This window comes from Arachis hypogaea, chromosome 20 (assembly GCF_003086295.3).
Source record: "Arachis hypogaea cultivar Tifrunner chromosome 20, arahy.Tifrunner.gnm2.J5K5, whole genome shotgun sequence".
In the NCBI taxonomy this organism is placed as follows: Eukaryota; Viridiplantae; Streptophyta; class Magnoliopsida; order Fabales; family Fabaceae; genus Arachis; species Arachis hypogaea.
The window spans coordinates 141931326-141942371 of NC_092055.1; the positions used below are offsets into that span (position 1 = coordinate 141931326).

Genomic DNA, 11046 nt, shown 5'->3' on the forward strand with positions numbered 1-11046 from the left:
AAGATTCATTTAAATTTAACTAACTTAGGTTGGTCGAGTGATCAGTTTTGCGATGAATTAATTCTTGACATGTCGGGTTAGTTAGAAAATATCGTAGGCAACTAAAAAAACATTCATTTAACTTTAAAAACCCTAATATATCTCTTGAACTTTGCATATTTTAGAATATTACTATAGTAGTCATGTGTTGATGTTGTTAATAGAAAATTAATAATTATTTGCGTGATATAGTTGCATGCTGAAAACAAAAGATATATAAAGTATTGATATTGATTTCCTATGGAACAATTAAAATATTTTATACTTACTTAAATGAACAAGTGAATAGACACAATATTGTAATCTTTAAATACAAATAATTTTCTTTAGTTCTTGCCAAAAAAAGGCAACAAAAAACAAGAACCCTACTTTCAAATTCAGATTTTGGCATACAGGATTTTACAACCAAGAGTTGTTTCATGATGAGCACTATATATTTATCAAACCATAATCAAAGAAATTGAATACACGAATTAACAAAAGAATATACGGTGGATTGCTATCATATTCACCACTACTTCAAAGACTTCATATGATACAAATATCTCTAACATGGAATCTTAGAGGTGAACCACTCCATGACTGAAAATGGAGCCTTGATCAAAGCCAGAGCAAACTCAACTATGAGGGTCACACAAAGGCAACATGGGCATATGCATGTCAAAATCAACCTGAAAACAATTCAATTTCATCAACCTCTGAAAAGAAACAATAACCCTCTACCAAAAATTATCCATTTACGTTTAAAAGCTACACACCAATCATTTACATATTCAACACAATTCATATTTTAAACGAATCTAATAATTGGAATATTAGTAAGTAATTGGTTACTTGGGATTATTCATGGAATAATATTAAAAGCATTATACTAGCTATCTCCTCATATTCTTTATGCAATTGTCACCTACTAGTATCACACAATACCCACTAAACTGGAAGTACTAGTAGTATTCATACGTTAATAATTAGCACGACTCCACTGACTTGACTCGATTTGACTGAAGTTGCATGACTCGACTCAATTAAGGGACCAAGTTCTTTACCATCTTAATTAATTTTACATCTATAAAAATCGATAATAGATCTTTTTTTTTGGTAAAATCGATAATATATATTTATCTATTGTAAATAGATACGAGAGAGTATAGAAGAAAAAAAAAAGTTAAAAACACTTACCCAACGATCCAAACAATGACACCCACAAGGGAGATTAGGAGAGAAACGAAAGCAAAAGGTAGGCCTAACAGAAACCCAATAGGCCTGCATTTTCGGTCCTCATCAGAGCAACAACAACACATTATATATGGCTTTGATAAATGATAATACCCTTTTTTTAGAGTGCTTATTGCCTTATGTTGAAGTTTGCTACTACCTCCTATTTGTTAATTTTTGAGAAGGCAAATACAATATAAATTATAAACTACAACATTGACGGGGGAGCACAATTATAAATATTATTAGAAGAGATTAATCAACTTTCTTAGTAGTTTCTTTTTATTGTCCACGTGTCATGTTATATGATATTGTAACATAAAAATTATGCAAGTGGGATACTTTACTAATATATTGATATTGATATATGATTAAATATTAAATTAAATAAATAAATAGATGACTTGTTTTGAATTTTTAATACTAGAAATCTATCAGAATTAGATTCTTATAAAAGCCACACAAACACGTAGCTATTTTCTCTGTTTACCAAATCAAGTTGATTACCAATAATATGATTTCACGTTGATTATTGCGTCTTTCTACGTGATTAACAGGCCTTCCTCTTTGCACACGACACTTGCTTGTAGATATGGATAAAGATTTAATTATAATTTTATAAAAAAATTATCCTTTCTGGGGGATAGTCAATTAGATGTTGCAAAGGCAAAGCCAATTGAGTAAGGCCATATAATATCTATGCTGTCCATGCTGAGTTTGAATTATTGAATATGATGCAATGTTTGTTAACCTGCTCTTTGGTGATGCTAATCATCATATACGTCAAATAAGGAACACCAAAGGAGGTAATGCTCACTATGACCATTTTGACGACCAAAATCTTCAAAGCCTAAAATTACATAGTGCAACAATATATTCGGCTTATAAGTAATTTGGAAAAAAAATGGCATAGGTATATCAGGAAAATTTTCATGCATCATAAAAAAAAAATTATGCAGACAATTAATTGTGTATTACATACAGCATTAATAAAAATAACTAATTTTCAAACTCACTATTCAAAAGCCATCTAGACTTATAAATCCGATTGAATAATAGTACACACAGTATCAAAATTAAACTCTATATCAGGGTACAAGTAGACTTTTCTATACTTATTGTAGATTGTCATATCCCGATCAAGCTAATACAAACCCACCTTTAGTGTTGGATAATAAATAATAAACAGAGAATAAATGCTAATTTAAATTGACAACTAAATGGGAATAAACAATCAATTATTACAAGGATAAAGTCTTAATTATGGCAATTGAGAATTTGAGACTTTTTCCTTGTAGTTGTTGATTGTTTACTCTCTTTTATCTGTCAAATTAGCATTTCCTTAAACAAAAGAGAGATTAAAAGAAAGGGAAAAAACAAAAGTGGTAGAAATTGTTAGGTTCGCTGTTGATATGAACACGAAAAATGAGTAGAGAGAAAAATTTTTCTATCCCGATTTCATTTCATTTGGTTTGTGATAAACTAACACTCACACTCATACACATAAAGACCTACCTTCAGATGAAATCATTGAAATCAGAATGTACTTTTACAAAGGTCCTAAGCATTAGCACAAATATATTAATAGTGAATTTATAAGTGGTTCCTAATCACCTTAGGGGGGGAAACTCCATGTTTGCTTCTTAAAGAGTAGATGATGTTACAACAGCAAGATTGAGACCGAACCTAGTTACTGGTCAATTGTCATTGCTTCTGAGCCTCCACTTCCATTCTCCATCCCATTCTTAAGTTCCTCGGTTGCTATTCTCATCTCCTCGACCAGATTCTTCTGCTCTTCCTCTATCGTGTTCTGCAACTCATCCACCTGAAGAAAGGTTAAGGAACAGCGACAGAATAAATGTTACTGTAAGTGGTTTTACATGCACAACATTTTCCTATCATTCTAAGCGTCACACAACATATTCAGCAAGCATAAAGGTTTAAACATGGCACAAGATTTTAAGACATGAAAATCAGTGTTGCTTCATAAATTTAAAAAACAAATACTGTAGTCATAAATCTTGGCCTTTTAGAAGGATTGGCTTGTATTAAAATTCGCAACCTTTAATCGATATGTACCAAAAATATCAAGTACAGACTGGAAGAACAACTTCAGCAAAACAGAAGAAGAGAAAAGCAGAATATAAAACAATTTGTTTTGAAATTTTTGAACCAAAGAGTCTCAATGTCTGAATCACAATCACCATCGACATACTAATTCAACAGTTTCAATTTTACATCTGACAAAGGTGAGCATAACAGAGATATAAATCTCCTGCAACCATCAAAAGATAAAGATAATAGTTGTGTTAACAAGTATGACAATATAGTTTGGATAAAGTTGGAACTTTTAATAATGTTGGACTTAGATGGGAGGTGCTTACATTTGCAAAATAGCACATGGTCACAATATGTTACTATAAAGAACGTAAGGAAATGACAAATATGGCATAACTCTTGCACATTTAATCCCAAATTTTAGACTAGCTTTATAAGATAAGAATAAGCATTTGTGTTGAGTTCCATTATCATCAGTGCAAAGAGAGAATGGATAGAAAGAAATGTACAATGTGAAGTGGGATTCACCCTTTTATAGGGGGATGACTAAAACTAATAACAAGTTAACTGGATCATTATAGAAGAAATACTGAGAGAATGAATTACTACTAAGCACTAATTCACTAAACCCCCAAGTCTTATCTCCTTAGACAGGGTTGCCTATACGTATTACATGAGGCCATAGTTCCTTGTCATAAATCATATCTGAATTAAACCCATTTAAGCTTAAATCTCTATCATAACATGAATTACTAAATTGATAGTTTTTTTCTATTGGTTCTTGTTCTTGTACGGAGAACCTCTAGTGTTCCTATTTTGTCTATCTGTAATACTTGTTCTCCACTAAATAAAATCTCCTTAACATTACTAAGAAATAATAAAGAAGAAAAAGTGAGACATGCTTGAGTCCAACTTTTCATACTAGTATGCCACAGCTATTCCTCAGCACAAATGACTTGTTCTGTTTATCTGCCTCTTTTAAAATAGCATTCTATATTTCTGTTTTTGCATTCTCTTTTACAAAAATGAGTTCTATTTCTAAAATCATTCAGACTGCACCAATAAGTAATGCCTCTATGCATTCCATGGCAAGCCTATCAAATTGTAAATCATCATGCAATTTCAATCTATAAGAGTATTTAATTGAATGCCGTATGTGACCAATGGCAGCTAGATATTATGAACCTATACAATTTATGCATTTTTAGAGAGTTTAGTTTTACTTTGACATTATGATGCAGCCAGGACCAGGAGCATTTTTTTCCCTTTTCGATAAAAAAGATTTGTGTTGATCATAAGAAAGAATATACAAGAAAGAAGATGAAAAAGAGATCCTCTATACAAGAACCAAAACATACAAAAAGAACTATGAACAAAGCATAGCTTTCCAATCTCTCAAAATATATGAGCGAATATCCTCTAAATAGACTGTGTACTCTACACGAACAAGAGGCCAAGCACTTGAACTCTATCTATCACAAAACATGCTTGTCATAAAATGAAATTGAAGGTGCAAGAATTGCACTTCAACCACATACTCCAGTTGGGGGCATACATAAGGCAATGCCACAAGAATTTGGCCTCCTTCCCCTTTGTTATACCCATAAAGCTTCCAAAAGCCGAGGACATTATATAGAGGGTTTGAAAAGAAGGTAAATAACGGAAGTGGGTGGGTAAGTGGAAGGGAAAGAAGGGTATGTGGGTGGAATACTGGAATTGACCTCCTAGCATAGGATCTAAGGGTGTGTGTGGTTGGAGGAATTATAAATAATTCTTAGGAATTTTAAGATGGAAATATCATATTCCCATGTTTGGTTCAAAGTTTGAAAAACTATTACTAAGCAAGTTTGATTCCAGGGAATCAAAATACCATCATTTCAATTCCCACCTTCCCCTTGGGTATCTTTAATTCCCATGGGAATGGAATCTTTATAACAATGTAATACTTAAACCACACACACCCTAATAGAATCAAAATTTTAATCCCAAATTGGATTGAAATACTAGATGTTCCAATTTCCAAAGGTACTTCACTTGATTATACTAAACTGAACATGCTCTAGAATAAATCACCAACGTTTAATTGAGTTTGGAACTATTCAATTAAACTACATGAAAGCCATAATTCATAGCATCTACATTTACCACACAGAAGCATAACAGATAAACACAAAAAGGCAACCCTAAACCACAAAATTGATTCAAATTCTACAAAAGAAAAACAACAGAGCAATCAGATAAAGCCATCAATGCATATAGCATAAGCGAGAACCACTCACCACATGCAACAAAAGAGCGAATTGCTTCTTCCGAAGCTCCAACAATCTGGAACCAGCAGTATTCTCCATGTCCAACGCCATGATTTCTTTCTCCAACTGCGTAATGAGCTTCTGCGTCTCTGACCTTGGCGGTTGCTGAGCAATCAATTTCCTGATAGCCTCACACTCTTCTTTATGCCGTCTCTCAACTTTACTCTCTTCCAGAAGCTTCTTAAGATCTTCAATGTCGTTCTGCGCTATCAAGATCTGTCGATTCGTTTCGTCCTTGAGCTCGTTGAAATTCTCCTGCTCTCTGATATTTGCATCAACAATGGCTTTGCTCTTCAGAAGCGGGATCTCGAAAGTCGTGAGCTCCTGCAAGAACGCTCTCGCGAGCTTATCGCAGTCGCTGTAGTTGTCGGCGTCGTCCTTTTCAATCTCGGAGACGAAAGCGGTGAACTTCTTCTGAAGCTTCTTCAATGGAGGCTCGCCCCTCGTTGTTGTTGTGCGAGTGAGAAGCCTGTGTTTGATGATGACGTCATCTTCGGCGGGACCGAAGGCGTATGTGGCTGCAACTGCCTCTCCCCGCCCTGAAACCTTTCTCCCTTTCAGCATCTCAATTTCTTCACAAACCCACTCTCAATTCTCAAACATGTATCAGTGTCTTGGGATTTGGGCTACACAGTTACGATTGGATTTGGGTTTCGGTTTTTCTTTGAGAAAAAATAATTGGGCTTGAGATACTACTAAGTTGATAGGTTTTGGGCCTTTTTAATTTAAGAAAACAAAAAATAAACAATTTGGGTTGAATAATTTTGAATTATGTAAAATGTATGCAACCTTCTTTAATTTCTCTGATAGACCCGTCCAAACAAAAAAAATTGTCTGATAGAGAGATATAGTGAAAAATTAAAAAAAATATATGTAACAATCCTAACTAATTCGAGTTCTAGTAATTAGTTCATTACTCAATTACTTTATTTAATTTAAGTGTCAGAAATTCAATTCTTATTTTAATGTATGGAATAACTTATTGACCAATAACAAATCCTTAAATATAACTTAGATTCTAAAACTTAAATTCCAAAAAATAAAATTTTAGAATGTTTCACACCTTTTGTCAATTAAACAAATATTAATTTTTTATTTATTATATTTTATATTAATGGCGTATTTAGATTTTAAAATTTAAGATTCAAAATTCAACATTTTAGAATTTAATATTTAAAATTAATATTTAAATTTTAGAACATAAAGAGTACTATATTTTTTTTTTTTCAAAACGTATTAATCCTTGTTAAATAAATGTTATATGCTTCACTCTTGAGTATACCTCTTCTATAGAAGTTTCACTTTTATAACTAAGAGTGATCGATAAGAAGTGGAAAAAAATAAAATATTTATCTTTTATATCATAATTTTTTTTCTAAAAAGGAAATACAACATTATTTTCGTTTGCATAATACAGTTGTTGATTTAATTATTCTGTGACTAGCCTTTGGTCTATTATTCCTTAAATAAATAAATATGAGCTATGAATTAATACAGAATTACTCCTTGTATTTAGTAGTAAATTATTATAAAAAATTAAATAAAAAATTCAAAATTTTCAATCCATAACAGCAACAAGTTTATACTTTATAGTATATGGATTAAACCCATGTCAATTTAATAAACTTTTATTTGGATTAAAGTGTATAAACTTAATTTAATTTTTCTGTATTCAGTATTTTTTTTATAATAGTAAAATCTTAATACAAATATTTAATCAATATTAGAAAAATAATTATTTTTACATTTATTATTTGAAATTCAACGTCTAAGAAGAATAATAAATATTTTAAAAAAAAAATCTTTAAAAAATAATTTTTTTTTAGTTGATGAATCGGATATCGGCTAAAAATGCTACTTTAAAAAAAATAAACGGATCACTCATTTAGCCTGTGGACTAGTCTATTTAACCTGTCTTTTTTTTCGAATTAGTTTAACTCAAAATTTAAACGAGTTTAATTTTAGAGACAAAGTCCGATGCCAATTAGTAATAGCTCAAATGTCATAGTCTCCCCATACTCAATTAAGAGGTTGCGGGTTCGAGTCTCTTATTTTTGGTAAAAAAAAAAACGCCAATAAATTATAACTCAAATGGTATAAACTTTCCATACTCAATTAAGAGATTGCGGGTTTGAGTCACATATCTTTTCAAATTTTTGGCCAATGAATCTCGTACAGATTAAGTTTTTGTAGTTAAAAATAATTACACATGTATATCAACAGTGACACTAACATTATTAAATAATAATTTGTATGGTTTAAAATGAATATCGTATTCTTTGTATGAATTTACATCTGTATGCTATAATTGACCATTATTTATTAGTAATAACCTTTAAAGTCCCACCTCGACTAATGCAGCACAGAATTCAATGCTTATAGGAATTCTGACAGGAGTGTTTAATTGCCGAGTTGGGTTGCGCTAACTTGTAACCCGAGTGGGGGCATCAAGGTGACGGAACACGGTTCTGGCTACGCTTGTTTGGGTTGGTGGCTGCACCATGCTGGCTCGCCCACTCCAAGTTGAGAGTTGAGTCATGGCACCTGGGCGAAAGCTTAAGTGTCTTGGCTCTTAAGACTCAGGGGTACTGCGCCAGGCTGGCTTCACAGAGCAGCGAAAACTCTGGGCTACCAACAGTGGAGGGATCACAAGCCGCTGCACCATTAGTCCGCAGCGCCAAGTGTGCCTAGCTCTTGGTGACGGAACACGGTTCTGGCTACGCTTGTTTGGGTTGGTGGCTGCACCATGCTGGCTCGCCCACTCCAAGTTGAGAGTTGAGTCATGGCACCTGGGCGAAAGCTTAAGTGTCTTGGCTCTTAAGACTCAGGGGTACTGCGCCAGGCTGGCTTCACAGAGCAGCGAAAACTCTGGGCTACCAACAGTGGAGGGATCACAAGCCGCTGCACCATTAGTCCGCAGCGCCAAGTGTGCCTAGCTCTTGAACCGTCATCTTTTGCCCTATTTTGACAAATTTGGATACCACTGACAGTTCACAGTTAACTGAATTGTAGAGGCAATTTTGACATGATAGTCTTTCTTCAATACATGGATTAGTTTCAATTGCTTCAACATATGCGCTTCTGTGACATGGTTCTCGTTGCTTATTGCTTAATTCAGTTTGTGAATGTGTTCCAGTTGAAATGTTTCCAATACCTCTAATCTAATTAGTTTTACCATTTTACATTTGAATCTGATGGTTTTGTGCAAAGTATATAAAATATTATTCTTAGCAGTTCTGCTATTCAAATAACCTTTTCACCCAACTAAGTCAACTTTACCATAGGATCCATGCAAAGTTGTACAAAGAGCATGTGACTCCCTTTCCAATCAATTTATTATATATTTACTAAAATAATATAAAAAAGTTTATTAATAATCATTTTAACATAAATCTATGTAGCGACTCTCAGTTTTAAAATTATAAATATAAATAAGTTATAATTTATTTTATAAAATTAGAGTTGCTTATTTTTAGAAAATTATTTTTATTATCAGCAATTGAACTAATTTTATAATAATTTGAATTTAATCAAATTATTATTATTATTATTATTATTATTATTATTATTATTATTATTATTATTAGATATAATTGTCATGAGTATTATATGTATTATAAGTTTATATAGTTTTGCTTCCTATTATTATATACTCATTATTGTTATAATATTCACTACGTTACTATTATTATTACTATTATTACGTTGATTATTATTATTATTACATGATTATCATTACTATTACTAGTATTATTATTACTATTATTAATCATAAAGCACGAAAACAAAAGGCGGTTTTGATTATACATCACGATTGCATATATTATTATTATTATTATTATTAGGGAAAGTATGAGGAGTCAATGGAATATTTATATAATATATACAATGGAAGTTTAGAGAGTATTAGAGATATAATCATTAATGTTACTTTTTCCCATCAGCTGAATCTTTTGGGATGAGTAGTATCATGCATGGTATTAGAGCGCTAGATCCGAAAGGTCAAGAGTTTGAGTCTTGGTGAACCCCAAAATCAGTTTAAACTTTTGGGAAGATGTTTATTATCGCTAGTACTCGGATGGTTATTCTAGATAGTATGAGAGATGTTCATTTTATAACTCAATAGCCCATTGTACATATTGTACAAATACTCCTTTGTCTCCCTAGCGAGATCCTTATTATTATTATTATTATTATTATTATTATTATTATTATTATTATGCATGTACGCATATATATATAAGGCGGCAACCATTTACTTAATGGAAAGCCATTGTATAGGTATACACATATATAAAATATCTAGTTATGATTATCATTAGCTTTATATATAATAATATCATCTGAAGAAATAAGTAATATTTACTTTATTATTATTATATTTGTGTCGCCTGATATATATAGTATATGAAGGTATGAGTGACGAGACAGAAGAGTGACCGAGAGAGAGAGAAGCGTGGGAACGTAATCCTCCTCCAACTTTTCGGTTTTAATTTCTTATAATCTGTAACTCCAATAAAAAATCTAATCCGATAAAAGTATTCGTATCCTCCTCTTCTATACGTTGGCACCACTTTTGACCGGTAGAAGTTGACAATGACGTAACTCCTCTACTCTTTGAGTTTGGCCAACGAAAATTTTAGGAGACACAGACGATTCTGGACGTTTTCTTCTTCGATAGCTCACCCAGAAAGCTTCTCCGGAGCTTTGAATATTTTGATTCCGTACGAAGGTATGATTTTGGTTTCTCGTAGTTAATGTTTAATGTCACGTGAAAACTTAGGCTAGAAGACCTTAAGATAGGAATGAAATGAATGAATAATTGATGGATTGTGTATATGGTATAAAATGTGAGGTTTAGCTGTTGTCAATAATTTGCTGTTGAAGTTGGTCAGTTTGGAAAAAGATTTAATATTGGTATTTGTTTGATTTTGAAATAATTTGTTACTGAAAATGATTTGAAGGACTGAGAGGTGTTTGATTTGATAGTTGGGACCCCTGAAGGGTGGCAGAAATTTGAGTTTTAGAGGAGATACTGTCAAAATTTCTATAAGAATTGGAGTCTTGATTTGAGGTGCTATTTTTGAAAGGAAAGAGATTATTATGTGGTTTGTAAATTTGAGACTATTTATTGACCCTCTGTCGCAAGATGTGACCGGACACTTTAACTTCTCGGATTCCCCCATGGGCATGCATATATATATATATAAATATTAAATATTATATTTGAGCTTGGAGTTCGTCTCCATGGAATACTATATTATTAATACTATATTATTGAGCTTGGAGTTTAACTCCATGGAATACTATATTATTGAGCTTGGAGTATGACTCCATGGAATATTATATTTGAGCTTGGAGTTTAACTCCATGGAATATTATTGAGCTTGGGGATGCGCGCACAGAGGGACTGTCCATTGGTTAA

The 11046-nt window shown here is 32.3% G+C and overlaps 2 protein-coding genes across 4 annotated transcripts; both read right to left on the minus strand.

Moving 5' to 3' along the window:
* Nucleotides 1–325: 325 nt before the first annotated feature.
* Nucleotides 326–1466, minus strand: LOC112783155 (signaling peptide TAXIMIN 1). The gene is made up of 2 exons (XM_025825950.3): nt 1219–1466; nt 326–710 (listed from the first exon to the last, which is right to left on the minus strand). The coding sequence occupies exons 1-2, from the start codon at nt 1338–1340 to the stop codon at nt 587–589; spliced, it is 246 nt and encodes an 81-aa protein (XP_025681735.1). The 5' UTR covers nt 1341–1466; the 3' UTR covers nt 326–586.
* On the minus strand, nt 326–6246 carry LOC112783154 (THO complex subunit 7A). Of its 3 annotated transcripts, none has more exons than XR_011879120.1 (3): nt 5592–6246; nt 2869–3079; nt 326–710 (listed from the first exon to the last, which is right to left on the minus strand). XR_011879120.1 is itself a non-coding variant. In XM_025825949.2 (2 exons), the coding sequence occupies exons 1-2, from the start codon at nt 6183–6185 to the stop codon at nt 2945–2947; spliced, it is 729 nt and encodes a 242-aa protein (XP_025681734.1). In that variant the 5' UTR covers nt 6186–6246; the 3' UTR covers nt 2685–2944. The 3 variants fall into 3 exon arrangements, 1 of the variants encoding a protein (XP_025681734.1); XR_011879121.1 differs by lacking the exon at nt 326–710 and adding an exon at nt 1854–2104; XM_025825949.2 differs by lacking the exon at nt 326–710 and having other exon boundaries at nt 2685–3079.
* Between the last annotated feature and the right edge of the window lie 4800 nt (nt 6247–11046).

Bases quoted from the DNA above. Each gene is read 5' to 3' on its own strand.
- LOC112783155 (XM_025825950.3), bottom strand. From the start codon at position 1,340: ATGTGTTGTTGTTGCTCTGATGAGGACCGAAAATGCAGGCCTATTGGG. The intron at 711-1,218 runs GTAAGTGTTTTT...AATTGTTTTCAG, and splicing joins GTCATTGTTTGGATCGTTGG to GTTGATTTTGACATGCATAT.
- LOC112783154 (XM_025825949.2), bottom strand. From the start codon at position 6,185: ATGCTGAAAGGGAGAAAGGTTTCAGGGCGGGGAGAGGCAGTTGCAGCC. The intron at 3,080-5,591 runs GTGAGTGGTTCT...ACCTTTCTTCAG, and splicing joins TCGCTCTTTTGTTGCATGTG to GTGGATGAGTTGCAGAACAC.